The sequence below is a fragment of the Salmo salar genome, chromosome ssa12 (genome assembly GCF_905237065.1).
Source record: "Salmo salar chromosome ssa12, Ssal_v3.1, whole genome shotgun sequence".
Taxonomy (NCBI): Eukaryota; Metazoa; Chordata; class Actinopteri; order Salmoniformes; family Salmonidae; genus Salmo; species Salmo salar.
In genome coordinates this window covers 63,502,495-63,527,747 of record NC_059453.1, presented here as the reverse complement: position 1 = coordinate 63,527,747, position 25,253 = coordinate 63,502,495, and the positions used below count along the sequence as shown (strand labels likewise).

At 40.0% G+C, this 25,253-nt stretch overlaps 1 protein-coding gene across 3 annotated transcripts in view; it reads left to right on the top strand.

Moving 5' to 3' along the window:
- Nucleotides 1-25,253, top strand: part of LOC106565594 (sodium channel protein type 8 subunit alpha) — a 116,670-nt gene that overhangs the window by 63,327 nt on the left and 28,090 nt on the right. For all 3 annotated transcript variants that reach the window (XM_014132898.2, XM_014132896.2, XM_045691638.1), the window contains exons 15-20: nucleotides 13,863-14,036; nucleotides 14,249-14,605; nucleotides 14,848-15,009; nucleotides 15,199-15,492; nucleotides 21,131-21,248; nucleotides 21,487-21,641. In XM_014132898.2, coding sequence (XP_013988373.1) covers nucleotides 13,863-14,036; nucleotides 14,249-14,605; nucleotides 14,848-15,009; nucleotides 15,199-15,492; nucleotides 21,131-21,248; nucleotides 21,487-21,641 — 1,260 coding nt within the window. The remainder of the gene's footprint in view (nucleotides 1-13,862; nucleotides 14,037-14,248; nucleotides 14,606-14,847; nucleotides 15,010-15,198; nucleotides 15,493-21,130; nucleotides 21,249-21,486; nucleotides 21,642-25,253) is intronic.

Below are 25,253 nucleotides of genomic sequence, written 5' to 3'. Positions count from 1 at the left end.
CAAATGAGGTAAGATAAGGGAGTTAAGGCAAGGTTAACACCATTTTGAAGGCTCTATAAAGAACCATGATCATACGGTTCTAAATGGAACCTGTATGGTTCTATAAAGACAACACATTACTTTGCAGCAAACCTGCTTGCACCAATCCCACACTGTAAATAAAAAAAGTTGATTCAACATACAATTGTAATGCAACCAGCTGCAATAGGATTGTGAGTTTACTCAACATTTGAGGATATAGTTGAACCAACATACAAAATGCTTTCTTGCTAAATTATGTGTAATTAGGGGTTCACAGTGAAGCTCTGAAAGCTATTCTTATTTTCAGAATTATTCTTTATTTATTTATTTGTTGACATGGTCCAAAAAAAACCTCAAGCATAGATTGGTAACTTTTTTCCTAATTTGGCACACAGAAACTAGAGGCCATGAGTAACTTGGTCAAAAAGAATGGCACTGATTGGCCAAAAAGTGGTGCTGTTATAAGCAGTCTCACTTCCATCGCCCTGTTTGACCTAGAGACTTGAATGCCTCATGCTTAACAAATTTGCCTCAAGGACCCACAAGGTCCATCAGGATAGATTTATCGCTATCTTGGACATTTTGGAAAACCTTTGAAAAACGTATTCCCATGAACCAGAAGTCCAAATTACACTCAATTGGGTATGTAGGCCCATGGTACATCTTTTAACATAGTTTGAGAAAAGGGATTGGTTAAGAGATGGCTTAGGTATTGATAAATCAGGAAATCTGATTTTAAGTGTCCATTTCGAATCCAATCGGAATCCACTTCACAATGGTCTATCAACTTGAAACAATACCGTGATGAACTATGTTAAATTTGGCATTGATTTCTTAAAGAATAAGGAAAATAATTATAAAAAATCTTCTTCTCTTGAACTAAAAGTCAGATTCACTCCAAATTTGGTCTTTGGATTCATCACAATAGTCCCTAAAGAGTTCAAGAAGATAGCATTGATCCATTCAAAGATGGCCTTACTTTACCAGTAGATGCATATGAAAACATATGTTAATATATATGCTCAAATATGCTACAAAATCTTCTCAACCATAGGACCAAATGACACCAAATGAATGTAGGCCCATGGTATGTGTTAACTTCTTAGTTTGAGAAAAGCTAAGGGATTGGTAAAAAGATGGCTGAGTTATTGACAAATCAAAAATCAGATTTTACGTGTCCATTTAAAGCACTGTAAATACACTCCACAATGACCTATCAACTTGAAATTTTCCATCGCTATCATGGACATTGCTAAGATGAACCACACAGAATTTGGTATTGATATCTCAAAAAACAAGGAAACCATTAAGAACTTATATATGTAACACTAATGCTCAAAATCATCTGCAATCATCATCTCTACATTAACCATTAACTCCAAATTAAATATGGCCGCACTGTGGCTATAGATGCACATTAACACATATGGTAATGCTACAAATACTTGAAAAATCTTCTTCTCCTGAACCAAAAGTCAGATTGACTCCAGATTTTATTTTATTTGGTATATAGACTCAATGAATTAGCCTCTAATGAATATGAATATGAGTATGATTAGTTGCTGCATTCAAAGTCGGCCATGCTACACCACTAGATGAACTGATTGGCATGAAATTTGGTATGTAAACCTTATGTATATGTCCTTAGAAGCTGTGTGAATATAAAGTTACTGCAACCTTTAATGGCTGCACCAGACCAGTTGGTGGCACTATAGAATGGATATATAGAATGGCGCTGGAGGGAATAGCAGCTGTTTTACGGGATCCTGACCAATTGTATTTTTGTGTTTTTTGTGCTGATCTTAACTTTTTTTGTACATAATGTTTCCGGCATCGTTGTTTCCTAAAGAGCTTCTGGACATCAGAACACTGATCATTAACCTCAATTTGGATGAGGATTTCTACTTCAATGAGTCAGCGACGAAAGACATACTGCTCATCCTGGACCAGGCCCATATCCCCGACAATCGAAAAAGGAAGAGCCTGTATTATACAGGCCGGCGTGTGGGATACCTGATGAGACTACGTCGGCAAGTGAATAAACCGCCTCTACCCACGCACTATTGGTGAACGTGCAATCACTGGAGAATAAACTGGACGAGCTCTGTTCAAGACTATCCTATCAACGTTATCTGAAGAACTTTAATATCCAATGTTTCTCCGAGAAGTGGCTGAACAAGGATATGGAAATATAAATCTAGCTGTTTTTTCTATACATCGGCAGGACAGAATGGCAGCATCGGGGTGTGTGTCTCTTTGTTAACAACTGGTGCGCAATCTCTAATTTTAAGGAAGTCTTAAGGTTCTGCTCACCTGAGTTAGAATACCTCATGATACGCTGTAGAACATACTATTTACTGCTGCTGGCACTAAGACTGCACTCAACATAGGGCCATAAACAAACAAGAAAATGCTCACCCACAGGTGGCGCTCGTAGTGGCCCGTGATTTTAATCAGAGAAAAACTGAAATCCGTCATACATCATTTTTACCAGCATGTCACCTGTTCAACTACAGGCGGAAAAAAAACTCTAGATTACCTTTAATCCACAAATAGAAACACACACAAAACTCTCCCTCGCCCTACATTTGGCAAATCTGACCATAACTCTATCCTCCTTATTCCTGCGTACAAGCAAAAACTCAAACAGGAAGCACCAGTGACGCGCTCAACAGTGACGAGCTCAATACAGAAGTGGTCCGATGAAGCGGATGCTAAGCTACAGGACTGTTTTGCTAGCACAGACCGGAATATGTTCCGGGATTCATCCTATGGCATTGAGTTTACCAGCTTCATTAATAAGTACATTGACAACGTCGCCCCCCACAGTGACCGTACATGCATATCCCAACCAGAAGCCATGGATTACAGGCAACATGCGCACTGAGCTAAAGGCTAGAGTTGCTGCTTTCAAGGAGCAGGACTCTAATCCGGATGCTTATAAGAAATTCCACTATGCCCTCCGACAAACCATCAAACAGGCAAAGCGTCAATACAGAAGTAAGATCCAATCTTACTACACCGGTTCTGACGCTGGTCGGATGTGGCAGGGCTTGCAAACTCTCTCTATACCAGGCGGTGTCAGAGGAAGGCCCTAAAAATTGTCAAAGACTCCAGCCACCCAAGTCATAGACTGTTCTGTCTGCGCCCGCACGGCAAGCGGTACCAGAGCCCCGAGTTTGAGACCAAAAGGCCCCTGAGCAGCTTCTACCCCCAAGCTATTAGACTGCTGAACAGTTAATCAAATGGCTACCCGGACTATTTTCATTGACCCCCTTTTTATTTGCACTGACTCTCTAGCACTGGCTCTATGCACACTTACTGGACTCTACACCCCTCCCTGCGCACGCACGTACAAAAACACATACTACATATGTTCACATACACACTAGCGCATATTAAGCGCATGTACGCCCCACAAACACTCACACATTGACACACTTTCACACTCTTTACATACACTGATGATAATCTGTTTATTTTATTTGCCTGATTGCCTAGTCACTTTTACCCCTACCTTCATGAAGATATTACCTCAACTACCTCGTACCACTGCACATTGACTCTGTATATAGCCTCATTATAGTTAGGTTATTTTGTCACTATTTCCTTTTTATTTAGACCATTTTTCTTACTTTTTAACTCTGCATTGTTGGGAAAGAGCTCGTAAGTAAGCATTTCATGATAAAGTCTACACTTGTTGTATTAAGCACATGTGACAAACAACAATTTATTTGATTTATAGATATCATTGGCACAAATGGCACCATAGGATACTAGTGCAATATCTATTGATCAATTGGACTTTGCAAATCAATGTTAGATTTAAATTATGCAGATTAACAATTTATGATATTGTGACTAGTATATCTATGATCAAATATTGTTGCCCTATTATGTCACCTGAATGTAGTGAAAAGTGTATATTTTATTCGGGAAAAATAGATACCGGAAGTCCTGCCTCCCGCGCAGTCAGCGTATTACAGCTGTGAGAGTATATTGAAGTATTGTAATGTGGTGTCACGCTCGTCGTAAGAAGGAGACCAAGGTGCAGCGTACTTAGAGTTCCACATGTTTAATAAATATGAAACTCACCAAAAACAATACAGAAGAAAACGAAGCGTGCCGTTCTGGGCTGCTCACAGGCAGCTACACAAAAACAAGATCCCACAATCACAGGTGGGAAAAAGGGCTGCCTAAGTATGATCCCCAATCAGAGACAACAATAAACAGCTGCCTCTGATTGGGAACCTTACTAGGCCAACAAAGAAATAGACACATAGATATGCCCACCCAAGTCACACCCTGACCTAACAAAATAGAGAATACAACAGGCTCTCTAAGGTCAGGGCGTGACATGTGGAGTGTACCAACTTAGATTTTACACAAATTTACACAAATGAAGTCCCAGAATAAAATAATTACTGCAATACAAATTATAAATTATGCTTATATTTTTATCCAACTGATCTTGTGTCCCTTATGTCATCTAGTGATGTGCAGTTCGCAAATGATTCATCATATTTTTACTAACTCAAGTCATGATTAGTTTTTTGGAGTGACTCGTTTGTTTTAGTCGTTCGTTTGACCTGCTGGGCGCAATGCAATGAGTCCTAAAGCAGGATTGATACATGCTCCTCCGACTCAGCGGCTCCAGAGACGTGTATGTTTAAATACATGTTCAGAACTGATAATTGATTTCATGGTTTAAGAATGACTGCAATTAATTGATTATTAAATGTTGATTATTAAATGTTATGATACACACAGCTTTGTAAAACTAAAACATACACACCCTCTGCTCAACGAACTCGAGAACTAAATGTTTGGGGGGGCTGCAGTTCACAAATTATATTGTGCTTATCACCCTCATGGCAGTCAAGCAATGCATTCCGTCAAGAGTCGATCACAATCTAGTCCGGTTGCAGCCACAACTAAACCTTGTTTCAAATGTATCAAGAACTAATCTTATTTGTATTCCGAGCATTCAACAAATGTAGCCTACATATTTTAAAAAGCACACTTTTGCAAGTCTCAGTCACAAATGACAGCTCCATTAAGCCCCCTATGGTGAACTATATGTGAACATGTTTTCAGTTCATCGTTCGCCGGTAGGGGTCCTACGAGCTCGAGGCATTACGGACTCAAATGAACGAAATGAGTCAAATTATTTGTTCTTTTAACTGAACGAATTGAAAAGATCAGAGTCAGTAAAAAGAGACAAACTTCACATCACTACTGTCATCCAGTGAACCCTGTGCATTGATTCTCACAGCTATATTTCCTATGCTACCCCAAACTGCATGATAACAGTGCCTAAAACTGGTTACCACTGTCATTTTCGGTGGAGTATTTGGCTGCTCTCAACAAGGCAGGAAAGACAACAGGAAGACATTTGTTTACAGATTCCCACGCAATCATGAAACACAATTGGTGATACCAATGAGATAAGACTCGAGCTGTCAGAAAAGCGAATAAACCTTTTTGCCCGTCAAGACCTGAACACAGACAGCTGTCAGTACAGGGTCTGCTACGATCATTTCATCACTGGTAAGTCAAGACTGATCGATTTTGAGTTTATTTTAGCTGTTATGCTAACTAGGTGTTAACAACAACGCTACAGTAAGTTAGCCAAAATTAGCTAGCTAGATAGTTTGTAGTCTAGCTATTAGCATGTGTCGCGTGAGTTTCAAGTTTTGGGGAAGCAATTTTTTCACCATAAAAATGCACCTTTATAACAAAGGATTGCATGGCTCTGTCATTACATTTGCAGACTAATGTAAGCCTACTATTCCTAATGTGATGAGTAGATTGGATAGTGATAATGTAAGCTATTAATAAGCGCATTGTGGCATATGCTTAACGTTACTTTCCTTTGCATCGGAAAAATGTGGCATTTGATACACATTTCATGCAATTTTACTACACTTTATATGACTGGAGACATTAGCAGAATATCTTCTAATAGGATGGTAGCCTAGGCCTACTCAACAGACCAATAAAAAACGAATTTGTCTTGAATGCAACCATGTAATGTAGGCCGAAAAGGGGTCCTGATTAAAAGGGATCCAGCTTTTATCAAATTCATGTTAAAAGTTTACAAAAATGCATTTTAGCTAACCCTAAACCTTTACATAACCTTAAATTAATTATCCTAATCTGCTATGAAATGTCAAATATTACATTCATTTTACAAAGCTGGATCCCTTCTAGCCATGACCATGAAAAGGGGAGACGCAAATTGTACGATATGGCGTCCATATAGCCTGGACGATATTATTGCATAAAAAACTCCAGTGCTTGTCATGTTCATATAATTACCCAATGATAATTTGTTAAGAACTTTATTCATAAGAGGAGGGAACATTTATGGACATAGGACAAAGGCCTCAATGGTATAGGACAACCTGCTGTGTTGACTATTGGTTGTTCCAGTCCAACAATATATATAATCTTTATATGACACTAAAACACCTGAATGAATTAAACATAACAAACACTTAAGTGCCCTCATGCTATAGGTGACCTGAAGAAGTGATATTCTAACATCTGGGGTGCTTTTCATTTGATTTTGTACTACTGTAGGTTCACCAGCAGACCTCTATCAAGACACCCATGTAGACAGGATTCCCACTGTGAAGATGAGTAATGCAGCAGCAGCATCAGTTTCTACTCCTACTTCCTCCTTTTCCAGATATGAAAGGAGACATACCTCAGTTATACAAGATAGGTGTCATATGCTGTGCTTTGGACTATCTGAATGATTCTGTTGTGCCATTTGAGTAGAAAGCACCTTCACCTTGTCGCCATGACAAAAGTGCCCCCTTAAACCATATGAATATATAAAATATAATTTGGAATGTGTAAAAGACTACTGTTTATGATACTGTAAACATACTGTACTGTCATAATAGGCTATATTGTTGTATGGGTTAAATTAAAAATATTTTTTCATCTATGCTTTGCCTTGCCCCATTTAATAAAAAGTATTTCATATAGCCCAACATTTTTCTTTCTTTTACAATTTGAACACATTTAGCATAGACTATAATTGTTGTGGTAGTCTTAGGCAAACCATCTTCATTATCACAGTAGCACCTCCAAGTGCCATTCAGACCTAGGAGAAAAGTATCTGGCATTGAACTTGGTGGCAGTAGTTGTATGTTTTAAGCTAAGGATCCCATTATCTCCTGCTTTCATATATTTCACCACCTAGATTAAAAGGGTTGGATTTGCACTGAACAATTTAATGTCAGCACAAGGCATGTACAAAATCCAGTATAATGATTAGTCTCATATACATTGTCTACAGGTATCGTTTTTAAATTGAGAACATATAGCTGAACAATATGTAAACAATGTGTGAGTTAAGCTATTTTCTGTTTCAGATGCACAATGTCAAGGGCTGCATTGCAAATGCCCATAAGGCTAATGCCATCATACTGTAGGCCAGTGGTTCCTAACTCCAGTCCTTGAGTACCCCCAACAGCACACATTTTTGTTATCGCCCCGGACAAACACACCTGATTCAACTTATCAACTAATCAGCAGGCCCTCAGAGTTGAATCAGGTGTGTTTGTCCGGGGCGATAACAGAAATGTGTGCTGTTGGGGGTACTCAAGGACTGGAGTTAGGAACCACTGCTGTAGGCCTATGGCTGCATTGGCGTTGCATACCATTATCAGCTGCAAAATGGATTCACATGGCTGATGTCCTGAAAAAATTGTGACAATCAAATAAACCCAATTGGAGAGCTTATGACTGAACAGAAAGGTAATGTTAATTTATGAATGCAACACAGAAACAGACAAATTAGAGACAGATTCCCTTCCCCTCTTTATTGCAGGATTGTGATCTGTGTTTAATCAACATCAACACTAGTTCATCTTGAATAATAGTTACATTCACAATTAAAACAAATTTAAACACTTACTGTAACTTCAAAGAATCAACACTATTTCATATCATTTCAGAATACAAGTAAGCTAACTCATTTCTAAGGTTAGACGTTTTAGTAACAAGTAGACTATTATTACCAAACCCATAATTTCAGGTGAACAAAAAAATAAGTCAATACCATAGGTGGCCAACCTCGCTCCACTGATCCCTAATATATGGGGGGAGCAGACTTCTGTTCCAGCCCAGCACAAGCACACTTAATTATTAACTAATTAGGTTTGATACATTGAATCAGGTGTGCTAGTGCTGGGCTGGAACAGAAGCGTGTACACCCAGCATGGTTGGTCTGCTCGAGTTGTAATAGGTTTATAGATTGTGTGTGACTTTTAAATTGTATTTTTGTTCGCAAAATGTGCTAACATAGGTACACATATAATCCATGGTATACAAGAATGTACCCTTATTCTCTTGGGACATTCATTGGGACCTTTTCATCTGCAGACAGGGTTTTACGGTTCTCTGTACCTAAGGACGGAAAATATCACAAAGTAAACAGGCTGCATTATACTCAAATTAGAAAGCACTGAATATTATGTTGCTATATCTCTCTGTCCTCAGTTTTTCTCGCTAAGGATTGGAACTGGAGAATATTTTCATAATGTCCTCCCACAAAGGTACCCGGTCTATCCAGAGTAGCCTACTCTCCTTTCTGACAGTGTAACGGCTGTCGGGAAAGAGAGTAGACCAAGGCGCAGCGGAGTTAGTGTTCATCATGATTTTAATTAACGTAAGAACACTATACAAAACTGAACAAAAACACGACAGCAAAACAGTCCTGTTAGGAAATAATCTAACAGAAACAATTACCCACAAAACCCCAACGGAAAAACAGGCAATTGTGTGACTCCCAATCAGCAACAACCAACAACAGCTGTGCCTGATTGGAAGCCACACGGCCAAAATCAATGAAACAGACAACATAGAAAATGAACATAGAACGCCCACCCAATGTAACATCCTGGCCTAACCAAAATAAAGAACAAAAAACCCTCTCTATGGCCAGGGCATTACAGACAGCTGTAACTGCTAGCTAATCCTTTCACCCTCTTCCACGGCTGGTAGCTAGCTACCTAGCTACAAATGCATTTAGAGTTACAACGATAAATATATCAAGATAGCTAGCTAATATGAAGTTAGCAAGCTGGTAATATTTAGATGACTTAGCTAGCTACAGTGCATTCGGAAAGTATTCAGACCCCTTGACTTCTTCCACATTTTGTTACGTCACAGCCTTATTCTAAAATTGATTAAATCAATTTCCCCCCTCATCAATCTACACACAAAACTCCATAATGACAATTTTGCAAGTTTATAAAATATATATATTTTAAATATAACATTTACGTAAGTATTCAGACCCTTTACTCAGTACTTTGTTGAAGCACCTTTGGCAGCGATTACAGCCTTGAATCTTCCTGGGTATGAGGCTACAAGCTGGACACACATCTGTTTGGGGAGTTTCTCCCATTCTTCTCTGCAGATCCTCTCAAGCTCTGTCAGGTTGGATGGGGAGCGTCCCTGCACAGCTATTTTCAGGTCTCTCCAGAGAAGTTAGATCGGGTTCAAGTCTGGGCTCTGGCTGGGCCACTGAAGGACATTCAGAGACTTGTCCCGAAGCCACTCCTGCGTTGTCTTGGCTGTGTGCTTAGGGTCGTTGTCCTGTTTGAAGGTGAACCTTCGCCTCAGTCTGAGGTCCTGAGCGCTCTGGAGCAGGTTTTCATCATACTGCTATACTTTTCTATACTTTTCTCCGTTCATCTTTCCCTCAATCCTAACTAGTCCCTGCCGCTGAAAAACATCCCCACAGCATGATGCTGCTACCACCGTGCTTCACCGTAGGGATGTTGCCAGGTTTCCTCCAGACATGACACTTAACAGTCAGGTCAAAGAATTCAATCTTGGTTTCATCAGACCAGAAAATCATGTTTCTCATGGTCTGAGAGTCCTTTTGGTGCCTTTTTGCAAACTCCAAGCAGGCTGTCATGTTCCTTTTACTGAGGAGTGGCTTCCATCTGGCCACTTCCATAAAGGCCTGATTGGTGGAGTGCTGCAAAGATGGTTGTCCTTCTGGAAGGTTCTCCCATCTCCACTGGAGCTCTGTCAGAGTGACCATCGGGTTCTTGGTCACCTCCCTGACCAAGGCCCTTCTCCCCCAATTGCTCAGTTTGGCCAGGCGGCAAACTGTAGGAAGAGTCTTGGTGGTTCCATACTTCTTCCATTTAAGAATGATAGAGGCCACTGTGTTCTTGGGGACCTTCAATGTTGCAGAATTTTTTTGGTGCCCTTCCCTGGATCTGTATCTCGACACAATCCTGTCTTGGAGCTCTACGGACAATTCCTTTGGGTTTTGCTCTGACATGCACTGTCAACAGGTGTCCAATCAATTGAATTTACCACAAGTGGACTCCAATCAAGTTGTAGAAACATCTCAAGGATGATCAATGGAAATAGGATGCACCTGAGCTCAATCTCAAGTATTATAGCAAATGCTCTGAATATTTACGTAAATAAGGTATTTCTGTTTCTTATATTTAATACATTTGCTAGCATTTCTAAAAACAAGTTTTCACATTGTCATTATGGGGTATTGTGTGTAGATTGATTAAGATTTTTTTTTAAATTTAATCCATTTTAGAATAAGGCTGTAATGTAACAAAATATGGAAAAAGTCAAGGGGTCTGAAAACTTTCCGAATGCACTGTATGCAGTATGTAATGTTAGCTAACTAGCAAACATTACGTTAGCAGAAACTTAGCCTGCACACTAAGTTTCTGTAGTAGGCTAGCTAGCTAATAATACATCATTTTTGATAATTTTCTAAATGTATTTACTTACTTGAATAGGTTCTCCCACTGCCTCCGTTTTCTGTGTCCTTAGAAAAACGAAATAATGGGCAATCTTCCCGAAGTTTCCGGTGGTACCAATAGCAGCCAGTCATGTAGACTTTCGGAGAACTTTCAACAGACTGATTTCAGTCTTCAAGCATGGAGCCTGGTGCGGTTGCTAAGTGATTTGTGACACAACTTCCTCTATTGGAATCCAGCCAGAGTGAGAATAGCCAACAATTGGAACTTCTAATCACCTACAATCTGCATTTTTATATATATAAAAAATGTAATTCACCTTTATTTAACCAGGTAGGCTAGTTGAGAACAAGTTCTCATTTACAACTGCGACCTGGCCAAGATAAAGCAAAGCAGTGTGACACAGACAACAACACAGAGTTACACATGGAATGACATGGAATAAACAATAAACAAGCCAATAACACAATAAACAAGTCAATGACACAGTAGAAAAAAGTCTATATACAGTGTGTGCAAAATGCATGAGGAGGTAGGCAATAAATAGGCCATAGTAGCGAAGAATTACAATTTAGAAGATTAACACTGGAGTGATAAATGAGCAGTTGATGATATGCAAGCAGAGATACTGGTGTGCAAAAGAGCAGAAAAGTAAATAAAAGCAGTATGGGGATGAGGTAGGTAGATTGGGTGAGCTATTTACAGATGGACTATGTACAGCTGCAGCGATCGGTTAGCTGCTCAGGTAGCTGATGTTTAAAGTTGGTGAGGGAAATATAAGTCTCCAGCTTCAGCGATTTTTGCAATTCGTTCCAGTCACTGGCAGCAGAGAACTGGAAGGAAAGGCGGCAAAATGAGGTGTTGGCTTTGGGGATGATCAGTGAGATATACCTGCTGGAACGTGTGCTGGTGTTGTTATCGTGACCAGTGAGCTGAGATAAGGCAGAGCTTTACCTAGCATAGACTTATAGATGACCTGGAACCAGTGGGTCTGGCAACAAATATGTAGCGAGGGCCAGCCGACTAGAGCATACAGGTCGCAGTGGTGGGTGGTATAAGGTGATTTGGTAACAAACCGGATGGCACTGTGATAGACTGCATCCAGTTTGCTGAGTAGAGTATTGGAAGCTATTTTGTAGATGACATCGCCGAAGTCGAGGATCGGTAGGATAGTCAGTTTTACTAGGGTAAGCTCGGCGGCGTGAGTGAAGGAGGCTTTGTTGCGAAATAGAAAGCCGATTCTAGATTTGATTTTGGTTTGGAGATGTTTAATATGAGTCTGGAAGGAGAGTTTACAGTCTAGCCAGACACCTTGGTATTTATAGTTGTCCACATATTCTTGGTCAGAACCGTCCAGGGTGGTTATGCTTGTTGGGCAGGTTGGGGTAGCGAACGGTTGAAAAGCATGCATTTGGTTTTACTAGTGTTTAAGAGGAGTTGGAGGACACGGAAGGAGTGTTGTACGGCATTGAAGCTCGTTTGGAGGTTAGTTAGCACAGTGTCCGAGGAAGGGCCAGAAGTATACAGAATGGTGTCGTCTGCGTAGAGGTGGATCAGGGAATCACCCACAGCAAGCGTGACATCATTGATATATATATACAGAGAAAAGAGTCGGCCCGAGAATTGAACCCTGTTGTACCCCCATAGAGACTGCCAGAAGTGTGGACAACAGGCCCTCCAATTTGACACACTGAACTCTGTCTGCAAAGTAGTTGGTGAACCAGACGAGGCATTCATTAGAGAAACCAGGGCTATTGAGTCTGCCGATAAGAATATGGTGATTGACAGAGTCGAAAGCCTTGGCCAGGTCGAGGAAGACGGCTGCACAGTACTGTCTTTTATCGATGGCGGTTATGATATCGTTTAGTACCTTGAGCGTGGCTGAGGTGCACCCGTGACCAGCTCAGAAACCGGATTGCACAGCGGAGAAGGTACAGTGGGATTCGAAATGGTCAGTGATCTGTTTATTAACTTGGCTTTCGGAGACTTTAGTGAGGCAGGGCAGGATAGATATATAGCAGTTTGGGTCTAGAGTGTCACCCCCTTTGAAGAGGGGGATGACCGTGGCACCTTTCCAATCTTTAGGGATCTCGGACAATACGAAAGAGAGGTTGAACAGGCTGGTAATGGTGGCAGATAGTTTTAGAAAGAGAGGGTCTAGATTGTCTAGCCCAGCTGATTTGTACGGGTCCAGGTTTTGTATTGACAATGACTGACATGGTCAGAAATATGAATTTTTGAGACTACCTAAATCATATAAATTGGAACAGCCATCTCAATAATGGGTGCATTAAATCCAACTACTGACAGATTAGATCAGTTTAGAAACATGTATGTAGCATAAGATTAATCAACCAATCAATGTACATTAAAAAACACAGGTATTGAAACAAACAATTCTGAATATCAACCTGCAATAAAGCAGGCTGGGAAAGATGGTAATGATGGGCGTGGTTTTGAGCAAATATACATTTGTAATTTTACTCAACAAGCTTGTTCAAATTAGCTTACATAGAGCAGAGTATGTTGAGTAAACACAACACGTTATCTCAAATTCTTGTACATTTGAAGTCCACTATACTCACATATTTAGCTGATTAAGCCATTGGTTGATGCTTTTTTACAGTGTTACCTTCCAAGGCAATCATGACTTTGTCATTTTTGCTCACATCGAGCAGAGTTTGTTGAGTAGCTTACATTCTTGTCCTTTTGAAGTCCACTCAACTCACAGAATAAGGATTATTAAGGAATTGGTTAAGTTGGCTTTTTTACAGTGCATGTAATAAGAGTAAAATACTGTAAAATAAAAAAACACATCTCCCTCAATGAATTACAGTAGCATTTACTTGTTTATGGTATAATACTGTGTGTCATTGGTTACTGTACTTACTTGCCACTAGCTGCTGGTAAGTTACTGTCAAATTCACAGCAACCCCTTTACAGTCTAAATTGCACCCTTGAATTAAAACGAAATGAATCTCCTGAATTTAAGTGGGGTTGACCCCAAACCTGTGTCCTACAGTGGTAGCTTGACCCTAGGATCTGACTGTTAACCTTTTTCTCTTTTTGCACTTACAGGTTTTCACTGGTATCTTTGCTGGTGAGATGTTTGCCAAGCTGGCTGCCATGGATCCATACTACTACTTCCAGGAGGGCTGGAATTGTTTTGACAGCTTCATCGTGACCCTCAGTTTAGTCGAGCTGGTATTGGCTGACATTGAGGGTCTGTCTGTGCTCAGGTCATTCCGATTGGTGAGTAAGAAAGTGTTGTGGATTGGAATGAGGGAGTATAATGATAACCATCTATGACCTTGATGTCCAGACAGTTTACCGAAGGTGGGGTGAAGGGTTCACTCTGCAGCAGAGTTAGCTTGACTTGACTAATGCCGAAATTCTCAAACAGTATGATTAACCACCTCAAATCTGTCTCTCCTACCCTCCCTCCCTCTCTGTCGTTTGTCTAGCTGAGAGTGTTTAAGCTGGCCAAGTCGTGGCCCACACTCAACATGCTCATCAAAATCATTCATTCTTCTGTGGGAGCCCTGGGAAACTTGACCTTGGTGCTGGCCCTTATCGTCTTCATCTTCGCCGTGGTTGGCATGCAACTGTTTGGAAAGAACTACAAGGACTGTGTCTGTAAGATCGCAACAAGCTGTAAGCTGCCCCGTTGGCACATGAATGACTTCTTTCACTCATTTCTCATGGTGTTTCGGGTTCTGTGCGGGGAGTGGATCGAGTCCATGTGGGACTGCATGGAGGTGGCCGGCCAGAACATGTGCATGATCGTCTTCTTGATGGTCATGGTCATAGGCAACTTGGTGGTAAGAAAAACAACCATTGAAATATCTATAATCGAGTAGCAGTTTCTTGCATACCCAACCTGTGAAGATCAGGCCTCTCTTTACTTAGTGAATTGGAAGCAAGTAGCATTTCTGCATCCACATCCACATGTAACTATGGTTTGTGCATTATAATTTTAGTCTGGTTAAGCCTGATATCAGTTAGTTTGCGGTTAGTGACACATCTGCTAAGACCTGCTCTCTGTGCACGGCCCTCTCCCCAGGTGTTGAACCTGTTCCTTGCCTTGTTGCTGAGCTCGTTTAGCGCAGACAACCTGGCACCCTCAGACGATGACGGAGAACAGAACAACCTGCAAATAGCCGTTGGTCGAATAAAGACGGGGATTGCCTGGGCCAAGGTCTTTGTAGCTGAGGTTATGAAGAAGGTATGCTGTGATGACATGTCCTCTATGTTCTGTTATGTATGACATCACTCTGATGTCATTGTTGTGTTGTTTCTGTGTTGTTTTAACAACACCAAGACAAACTCTTTCACAATGTACTTGAACGTCAGTATTTGTTTCCTGACTGATTTTAAATCTGATTCTGATTGCAAATCTGATTCTGATTGCAAGGAGGAGGAAGAAGCAGAGGATGAGCAGAAGCATCTTGATGAGTTTGACGAGAAGCTTAACTGCATCGCAAACCAGAAGGGCATAGACATCAACCGCGAGCTGGACTACATCAATGGCACTACCAGCGGTATTGGCAGCAGTGTGGGCAAGTACATGATCGACGAGGACCACATGTCCTTCATCCACAATCCCAACCTGACCGTGTGCGTTCCCATTGCGGTCGGGGAGTCAGACTTCGATAACCTCAACACCGAGGACTTCAGCAGCGAGTCGGATGTGGAGAACAGCAAAGACGTAAGTATGGAGGGATGGGTGTGATATATTCTTTCTATGCTATTTAAATATAGAAATGGATACATTTGGTTGGTGCGTGGGGTTCTATAAGAGGGGAGGTTGATGGTTGAGGAAGGTGGTTAATCGGAAAATGGGAAGGGGGGTTTGGGTGCTTGATTAGGTGGAAGGTTTGACTGAGTTCTGTTGGAGGTTTAGGATAAGTTGTGAATTGAGTTGTTGAGACCTTATCAAATATAGTGGTTACATCATTTTCTATGAATTGGAGTGCGTTAGCATCCACTCTTCTAAAATCGCTCATACTTCTGACTTCTTATATGTTTTTTGTAGGTTTTCACATATTCTATATGAATTAGCTAGCTTCGAGTAGCTGAATATGTCTTCCCTACATAGCCGCAAAAGTGTGACACATTCATATTTCTCAAAAACAACTTTATTTCAAAGGAGTGCTATACTGCACATGTGCAGTTTGGCACAGCTCGTTAACTTGAGATGATCACGTGTTTCTACGTAGCTAGCTTGGTGGCCATTACACTGCTAGTTAGCGTGATCAAGGGTTTGTATTGGAATGGCCGTTAGAAATGTCTCTTTCTGTACAGAATTTCTTTGATTTAGCTAAATCTCACCTAACTAAACACGTTAGTTAGCTAACTAGCACAACTAACACAATGTATTTTGCAAACCTAGATAGCTAGGTACTGAAACAAATGCAACGGATCTGTAACTCAAATCAGAAATCACATCAGGATTAGCTTATACTAATCAAAAGATACAGTTATTTTAGTAATCGCATCGTCTTTCACAAGTTGAACCGTGGCTAATGTGTTTGCCTTTATCCGTCACCGGCTCTCCTGATGAGTAGGAGGTAATGTATACACTTTTGTTAGCAAATGCAAGCTACAATACGCCAATGATGAGACTGTGACCATAGAAATATAACTCCTAGAAGTGGTTTAGCCCCTCAGACCATGGCAATTTGACAGCCCCTTATGGGTACACTCAATATGGCTGACATTGTATGCTTAATTGCCACGTTCACATGGAATGTTCATTAAAATGATGCTGTGGCTTTATAATGTCAATTGTGTTGACTGTTAATAAAGCACAAATTGAATTCTGTACTTCCAGCTTTATTTTCTGATCATGGGTACTCTAAAAATGGCCGCCAGTCTACCCATCAATGACCCATTGACTTGGATGTCCGTTCTAGGAATTATATTTCTATGACTGACTTTGAAGGTAATGTATAGCTACATTTATGTTAGCTAATACAAGCCACAATACGGTAGTGATGAGAAAGAATGACTTTGTGACTAAATAGGATTTAGCAAGGTGTGTCAACAAAGTGCTTACTTTCACTTGCGCATCTTCTAATGGTTAACTAGAAATAGTTAACACACTCCAGAAAACAAATCAATCAGAGGAAATATTTATTCCTTATAGCAAAACATTATGCCTCAAGCTTATTATTGCGTTTGCACCCACTACTAACCAGGGGTTGGAACCATTATGGTTTCGTTCTGAACAGAACCATTATTTTTTCCTTCCGTTCCACTGTTCCAAACAACAAAATAAAGTTTTGAATCGGTTCGAACCAAAAAAAAGTACCGGTTTATATTGTTCCTTTCTATTCTTTTTTAAACCTCTGAAACCGTAATTTATTTACATTTAGCTCGACATTAAATGACTTCACCAATTAGTGCGGATAGAGCAGCTTGCTATGGAGCGGGTAAGCAATTTAATATCTATAGGAAAGTCTTTAAGAGCAAATTGTATTTTGCCATAAAAGCATGGTAAAATCATAATGAAAGACAAACACACACACTGTGGTGCCTAGTCCTGAATTAGTGCAGGGAAATGTTTTTTTCAGCACCATGCTTGTAATGTCGGCAGTAGGCTACAGTAACCTATGCTTCAGAGGGGAGGGGAGGGGAGGGGAGGGGCAGTAGCCTACACACAAGTATACCCACTGGCAAAGATTTCCAGCCGGTAGGCAGATGCTGGAATAAGTTTCTGAGTGGCAGTGAGGGCTTTGCATTGGCGCTTTGTTGTGATTTTTGTGGGACTGGAAAAAATGGTCAGAATGTAAAAGAAAGTTATTAACCGCTTCCCATGCTTTTAAAATAACGGTTATGTCCCGGAACAGTATAGATCAGTATAGATCACTTTAGTTTCAGGTTAGGGCTCTGTTCCTCAAATCATTTCCTTCTTTTCCAGTTTTCGGTTCTGTTCCCTGAACTGGTTCCAACCCTTGCTACTAACCACTATTGTTATCCAGCATATTCATTTTAATTAGTGTGCTTGCTTCAGCAAGATCACTACCGTTAAATAGCTGATGCAATCGCTCAAATTTTCTTCAGGAAATTTAACTTTTCTAGTTATAGATGTAGCATGATGCTTTGCAGAGTAGCCAAATACAGTGCCTTCAGAAAGTGTTTATACCCCTTGACTTATTCCACATTTTGTTGTGTTACTGACTGAATTCAAAATGTTTTAAATGTTTTTTTTTAATTTCTTACCCATCTACACTCAATACCCCATAATGACAAAGTAAAAACATGTTTATAGAAAATGTTGCATATTTATTGGAAATGAAATACAGAAATATCTAATTTCTTCACACCCCTGAGTCAATACATGTTAGAATCACCTTTGGCAGCGATTACAGCTGTGAGTCTTTCTGGGTAAGTCTCTAACAGCTTTGCACACCTGGATTGTACAATATTTGCACTTATTTTTTTTGTTCAAGTTCTGTCAAGTTGACTGCCATTTTCAAGTCTTGCCATAGATTTTAAGCCGATTTAAGTCAAAACTATAACTAGGCCACTCAGGAACATTCAATGTAATCTCGGTAAGCAACTGTAGTGTATATTTGGCCTTGTGTTTTAGGTTATTGTTCTCCTGAAAGGTGAATTTGTCTCCCAGTGTCTGTTTGGAAAGCAGACTGAACCAGATTTTCCTCTAGGATTTTGCCTGTGCTTAGCTCTATTCCATTTATTTTTATCTTAAAAAAAAAAAATTCAGGTCCTTGCTGATGACAAGCATACCCATAACATGATGCAGCCACCACCATGCTTGAAAATATGAAGAGTGGAACTCAGTGACGTGTTGTGTTGGATTTGCCTCAAACATAACACTTTGTATTCAGGACATAAAGTTAATTTCTTTGCCACATTTTTTGCAGTTTTACTTTAGTGCCTTATTGCAAACAGGATGCATATTTTAGAATATTTGTATTCTGTACCTGCTTTCTTCTTTTTCGCTCTGTTATTTAGGTTAGTATTGTGGAGTAGCTACAATGTTGTTGATTCATCCTCAGTTTTCTCTTATCACAGCCATTAAACTCTGTAACTGTTTTAAAGTCACCATTGGCTTCGTGGTGAAATCCCTGAGCGGTGTCCTTCCTCTCTAGTAACTGAGTTAGGAAGGACGCCTGTATCTTTGTAGTGACTGGGTGTATTGACACACTATCCAAATTGTAAATAATAACTTCACCATGCTTCTTAGGATGTTCAACGTCTCCTTTAAAAAAAAATACCAATCTACCGATAGGTGCCCTTCTTTGTGAGGCATTGGAAAACCTGCCTGGTCTTTGTGGTTGAATCGGTGTTTGAAATTTACTGCTCAACTAAGGGGCCTTACACATAATTGTATGTGTTGGGTTCAGAGATGGTAGAAATGATTGTGACTTGTTAAGCAAATTCTTGCTCCTGAACTTATTTAGGCTTGCCACAACAAAGGGGTTGAATACTTATTGACTCAAGACATTTCAGCTATTAATTTTTTTTGAACTTGTAAACATTAAAAAAATTATAATTCCACTTTGACATTATGGGCTATGATCTCAATTGTAGCCTTTTTAAATTCAGGCTGTAACACAACACAATGTGGAAAAGTCAAGGGGTGTGAATACGTTCTGAACATGCTGAGGCTCTTGAGATTGCAGTCTTAATGTAGTAGATGATGTAACGGCTTAAAGTGCATTTGTGTGTGTGTGTGTGTGTGTGTGTGTGTGTGTGTGTGTGTGTGTGTGTGTGTGTGTATGCAATGTGTGTCTTTTTAATCCACTCATCAACACTGGACTGAGCAGTGAATATAGAGCGGTGAACACAGAGGGGCGAACACAGGAGACCTTCAGATGACCTGACGTTTCAGAACATTTGTTTAGACATGGCAGTACCACTGGCTCTGCAGACTGACAGACAGACAGACGGACACTGCTTTGTGTATGTCAACGTGTGGGAAAGGTCCCCCTCACTCATACAGTATGTGGATATGTTGGGGAGCTCTGATGCTTGGGTCACCTTGACCTGGTTTGCAGAGGGAAGTCATGCAGCAGCTCTAATACCTGTACCAGATTCCAGTCTTCTCCGCTACCTGTCTCCACCAACCACAAGGCTGGCTATCCTGCATCTAAGCCTGTCACAGCCCAGCCCTGCAGCGATTGGACGGACACAGAGCCCCTGTCAGACAGTCAGGGATCTGTCTGGCTGTTTGTGATACTGGAGAAAGAGAGCAAGAGAGAGGGGGAGAGAGAGAGTGTGTATGAGAGTAAGACAGAGAAGCACAGTCTTTCTGCTGACGATTCAGGATTCTAAAGTGAAGCGTCATTCATCCGTAAATTGGATTAGCTGTGTGTGTGTGTGTGTGTGTGTGTGTGTGTGTGTGTGTGTGTGTGTGTGTGTGTGTGTGTGTGTGTGTGTGTGTGTGTGTGTGTGTGTGTGTGTGTGTGTGTGTGTGTGTGTGTGTGTCCTGGTTCACCTTGACTTATTGTTCAGCTTTGAGATGATTTATTAGGTTGGCTAGAAAAGGCATATGTCTGTTTAAACGTCTCTACCTGAACATGCTGTTTGAGATCAGCCTCAATATATTTACATTTTATGCCTGTTATAGACCTATGTGTTGAATCATCTCTCCATAACCGTTTCACTGTTATCATATCAAATAATACTTTGGTAATGGTCGTCGTTTGTAGCTCGACTGTTGTATTTAAGAATAAGCATTTCTTCTGAGAGTCTGTGAGTATCTTTACTGTGAGACATGAATTAAAAAGCCCCGGCCTATGACACCTTCCCCCACCTCACTTTAGTTAACATGTTTATCATATCAATTCCCTTCTTGAGTGTCGTATGTGTTTTATCCTGGCCGTTGAGTAAAAGGTTTTACCACTGGATCTAATGCTCTAGTCTATTTACATAAAGATACCTAGCAGCAAGTCATGCATCCCTGTCAATTCTGCGTATGCATATTTACCAGTGACCAGCCCCAATAATGTAATCACTCAGCAGCCAAGGTTAATGACTAACTGGTCAATGTTGCTATTAATAATACTCACTTCAAGACAAATAGACAAGGTTACCCACACATCCACGGTTGGAATGTAAGAGAATGTGTTAAAAATGCAGACAACATGTAACATCTAACCTCCAACTTCGACACACAGCTTTTCCTGGTTAGGTTATGTGGCCCTTAAATCATGATGCCTATGAGGTATCCACAGAAAGGGTTAGCGGGTGACTAGTGGATGCTTTTGTAGGCAGTGGGTACCACTGTGCAGTATCTTTGTACATACTAGCTCATAACACCACAGAATGTTCTGTGATGTTAGGAGTCTGACCCTCTCTCCTGTTGTCTGTCTCAGCTGGATGACACTAGCTCTTCGGAGGGCAGCACCATAGACATCAAGCCTGACGTGGAGGAAGTGGTGGTGGTGGAGGTTGTGGAGGAGTTCCTGGACCCAGACGCCTGCTGGACAGATGGTAACTAAGAACCCACAGAGAGACACAGGCCTCAGTCTGGCCACAATAGCACTTAGCATTTATTCTAACTGATTTCATTGTGGGCCATGGCAAGTGTGGGTCTGTGAGTGTCTGTACTCATCTTCAGTTTGTATGAGGCCTTTTTATGGACGTGTGTGTGTGTAGTCAATAGTGTGTACATGTCCTAAATGTATTTGACTGTGTCAGTAACAGTGAGTGTGTTTGTCCTCTTATCCAGAATGTGTTGCCAAGTATACGTTTTTGTACTTGCCCATCGATCATGGCTGGGGGAAGCACTGGTGGTTCCTGAGGAAGACAAGCTACCTGATCGTGGAGCATAACTGGTTTGAGACCGTCATCATCTTCATGATCCTTCTCAGTAGCGGGGCGTTGGTAAGAATGCACACACACACATTTGTTTTACTATCCTTGTGGGGACCAAACAATTGACTCTCATTCAAAATCATATTTTTCCTAACCCTACATATAACCCTAATCCTTAACCTAAACCTAACCCTAACTCCTAAACCTAACCCTAATTCTAGCCCTAAACTTAACCCCTAAGCCTAAAATAGCCTTTTTCTTTGGGTGGACCTGCGAAATGTCCCCATTTGTTTTACTATCCTTGTGTGGACTTCTGGTAAAAACCAAAACACACACACTAACAGTTTAGCTCATACTGCACAATTAAGTACTGTCTTACAGTAAACCGTATCAGTTCCCACAGAATGTACTAAAATTGAATAATTAAATCGATAAATATTTTATGCCTTTTACCTGTCTACGACTGTTTGTGATATGATTCTTGCTAATGAGCTGCAAAGTTCTGTAATGCACCAACCTTTTAACCAAAGGAATCCAGCTTAGTTTTCAGCTTTCTGGGGGACTGTAGCACAATGGTGATTCAGAATGCTTACAGTGCCTTCAGAAAGTATTCACACCCCTTGATTCTTTCCACATTTGTTGTGTTACAAGGTGGGAAGAAAATGGATTTAAATGTCATTTTTTGTCAACGATCTAAACAAAATACTCCGTAATGTCAAAGTGATTATTTCTCCCCTAACATTAGTAAACATATTATGAAAAATAAAATACTAATATATCTTGATTACATAGGTATTCAACCCCCTGAGTCAATGCATGTTGGAATCACCTTTGGCAGTGATTACAGCTGTGAGTCTATCTGGGTAAGTTTCGCAGAGCTTTGCACACCTGGATTGTACCATATTTGCATATGATTCTTTTTAAATTCTTCAAGCTTTGTCAAGTTTTAAAGCAGATTTAAGTCAAAACTGTAACTAGGCCACTCAGGAACATTCAATGTCATCTTGGTAAGCAACTCCAGTGTACATTTGGCCTTGTGTTGTAGGTTATTGTCCTGCTGAAAGGTAAATTGGTCTCCCAGTGTCTTTTGTAAAGCAGACTGAACCAGGTCTTCCTCTAGAATTTTGCCTGTGCTTAACTCTATTCCGTTTATTTTTATCCCAAAAAACCCTCCCTAGTCCTTGCTGATGACAAGCATACCCATTACATGATGCAGCCACAACCATGCTTGAAAATATGAAGAGAGGTACTCAGTGATGTGTTGGATTTGCCCCAAACATAATGGTTTGTATTCAGGACATACATTACATTTCTTTGACAATATTTTTGCAGTATTACTTTAGTGCCTTATTGCAAACAGGATGCATATTTTAGAATATTTGTATTCTGTACTTGCTTTCTTCTTTTTGCTCTGTTATTTAGGTTAGTATTGTGGAGTAGCTACAATGTTGTTGATTCATCGTTAGTTTTCTCCTATCACAGCCATTAAACTCTGTAACTGATTTTAAGTCACCATTGGCCTCTTGGTGAAATCCCTGAGTGGTTTGCTTCCTCTCCGGCAACTGAGTTAGGAAGGATGCCTGTATCTTTGTAGTAACTGGGTGTATTGACACACCATCCAAAGGTTAATGAATAACTTCACTATGCTCAAAGGGATATTCAATGTCTGTTTTTTTTTTTTTTACCCATCTACCAATAGGTGCCCTTCTTTGTGAGGTATTGGTAAACCTTCCTGGTCTTTGTGGTTGAATCTGTGTTTGAAATTCACTGCTCGATTGAGGGACCTTAAAGATAATTGTATGTGTGGGGTAGAGAGATTTCGGAGTCATTCAAAAATCATGTTAAACACTATTATTGCGCACAGAGTGAGTCCATGCAACGTATTATGTTACTCCTTCACTTATATAGGTTTGCCATAACAAAGGTGTTGAATACTTATTGAATCAAGACATTTCAGCTTTTCATTTTAGTTAATTTGTAAACATTTCTAAAACCATAATTCCACTTTGACGTTATGGTGTATTGTGTGTAGGCCAGTGACACAAAATCTCAACAAAACAAAATGTGGAAAAGGGTGTGAATATTTTCTGAATTAAGTTTTCACATCCATTTACTTTTTCCACATGTTGTTGTGTTATAGCCTGAATTTAAAATTGATTAAATGTAGATGTTTTTGTCACTGGCCTACACACAATACCCCGTAGTGTCAAAGTGGAATGATGTTTTTCTGAATTTTTATAAATGAATTAAAAATGAAAAGCTGAACTGTCATGAGTCAATAAGTATTCAACTCCTTTGTTATGTACCCCACACATACAATTATGTGTAATGTCCCTCAGTTGAGCAGTGAATTTCAAACACAGTTTCAATCACAAAGATCAGGAACGTTTTCTAATGCCTCGCGAAGAAGGGCACCTATTGATAAATGGGTCAAACATTTAAAAGCAGACATTAAATATCTCTTTGAGCATGGTGAAGTTATTAATTAACCTTTGGATAGTGTATCAATATACCCAGTCACTACAAAGATACAGGCGTCCTTCCTAACTCAGTTGCTGGAGAGGAAGGAAACCGCTCAGGGATTTCACCATTAGGCCAATGGTGACTTTAAAACAGTTACAGAGTTTAATGGCTGTGATAGGAGAAAACTGAGGATGGATCAAGAACATTGTATTACTCCACAATACTAACCTTATTGACAGAGTGAAAAGAAGGAAGCCTGTACAGAAAAAAATATTCCAAAACATGCATCCTGTTTAAAACAAGGCACTAAAGTAATACTGCAAAGAATGTGGTAACGCAATCAACTTTGTGTCCTGAACACAAAGTGTTATGTTTGAGGCAAATCCAATACAACACATTACTGAGTACCACTCTCAATTTTTTGGACTTCCTTACCAAGAAGACAGTGAATGTTCCTGAGTGTCCCAAGTTACAGTTTTGACTTAAACCTGCTTGAAAATCTATGGCAAGACCAGAAAATTATTGTCTAGCAATGATCAACAACCAATTTGACAGAGCTTGAAGAATTTTTAAAAGAATAATGGGTAAATATTGTACAATCCAGGTGTGCAAAGCTCTTAGAGACTTACCCAGAAAGACTCACAGCTGTAATCACTGCCAAAGGTGATTCTAAGATGAATTGACTTAGGCCTGTGAATACTTATGTAAATTAGATATTTCTGTATTTAATTTTCAATACATTTTCAAACTTTTGTAAAAATATGTTTTCACTTTGTCATTATGGGGTATTGTGTGTGGATAGGTGAGAAAATAAATATTTAATCAATTTTGAATTCAGGCTGTAACAACATGTAGAATAAGTCAAAGTCTATGAACACTTTCTGAAGGCCCTGTATGTGTTCAGGAATGGACAGAGGGGATATAGAATAGTGGGGCTGAGGCGACTATTAACCCTACAGTACAGAGAGAACGTGTTCCATCACATACAGTAGCCTACCTCCTCTTTCACTACTGTGGGCAATGACTATGTAAACACCGCACATCCTGAGAGTCTTCAATACATTGTCATATGAGAGAGAACAACTAAATTCACATAGTTTGCCATGAACATAGAGCAGTATTAACGTTAGCACAGTTAAATCCCAAGACATTAGACGCAGTCAGGTTTCTGTAGAGAAAATAATACTGTATATAAAAAGACAACATAACACTTTTTGG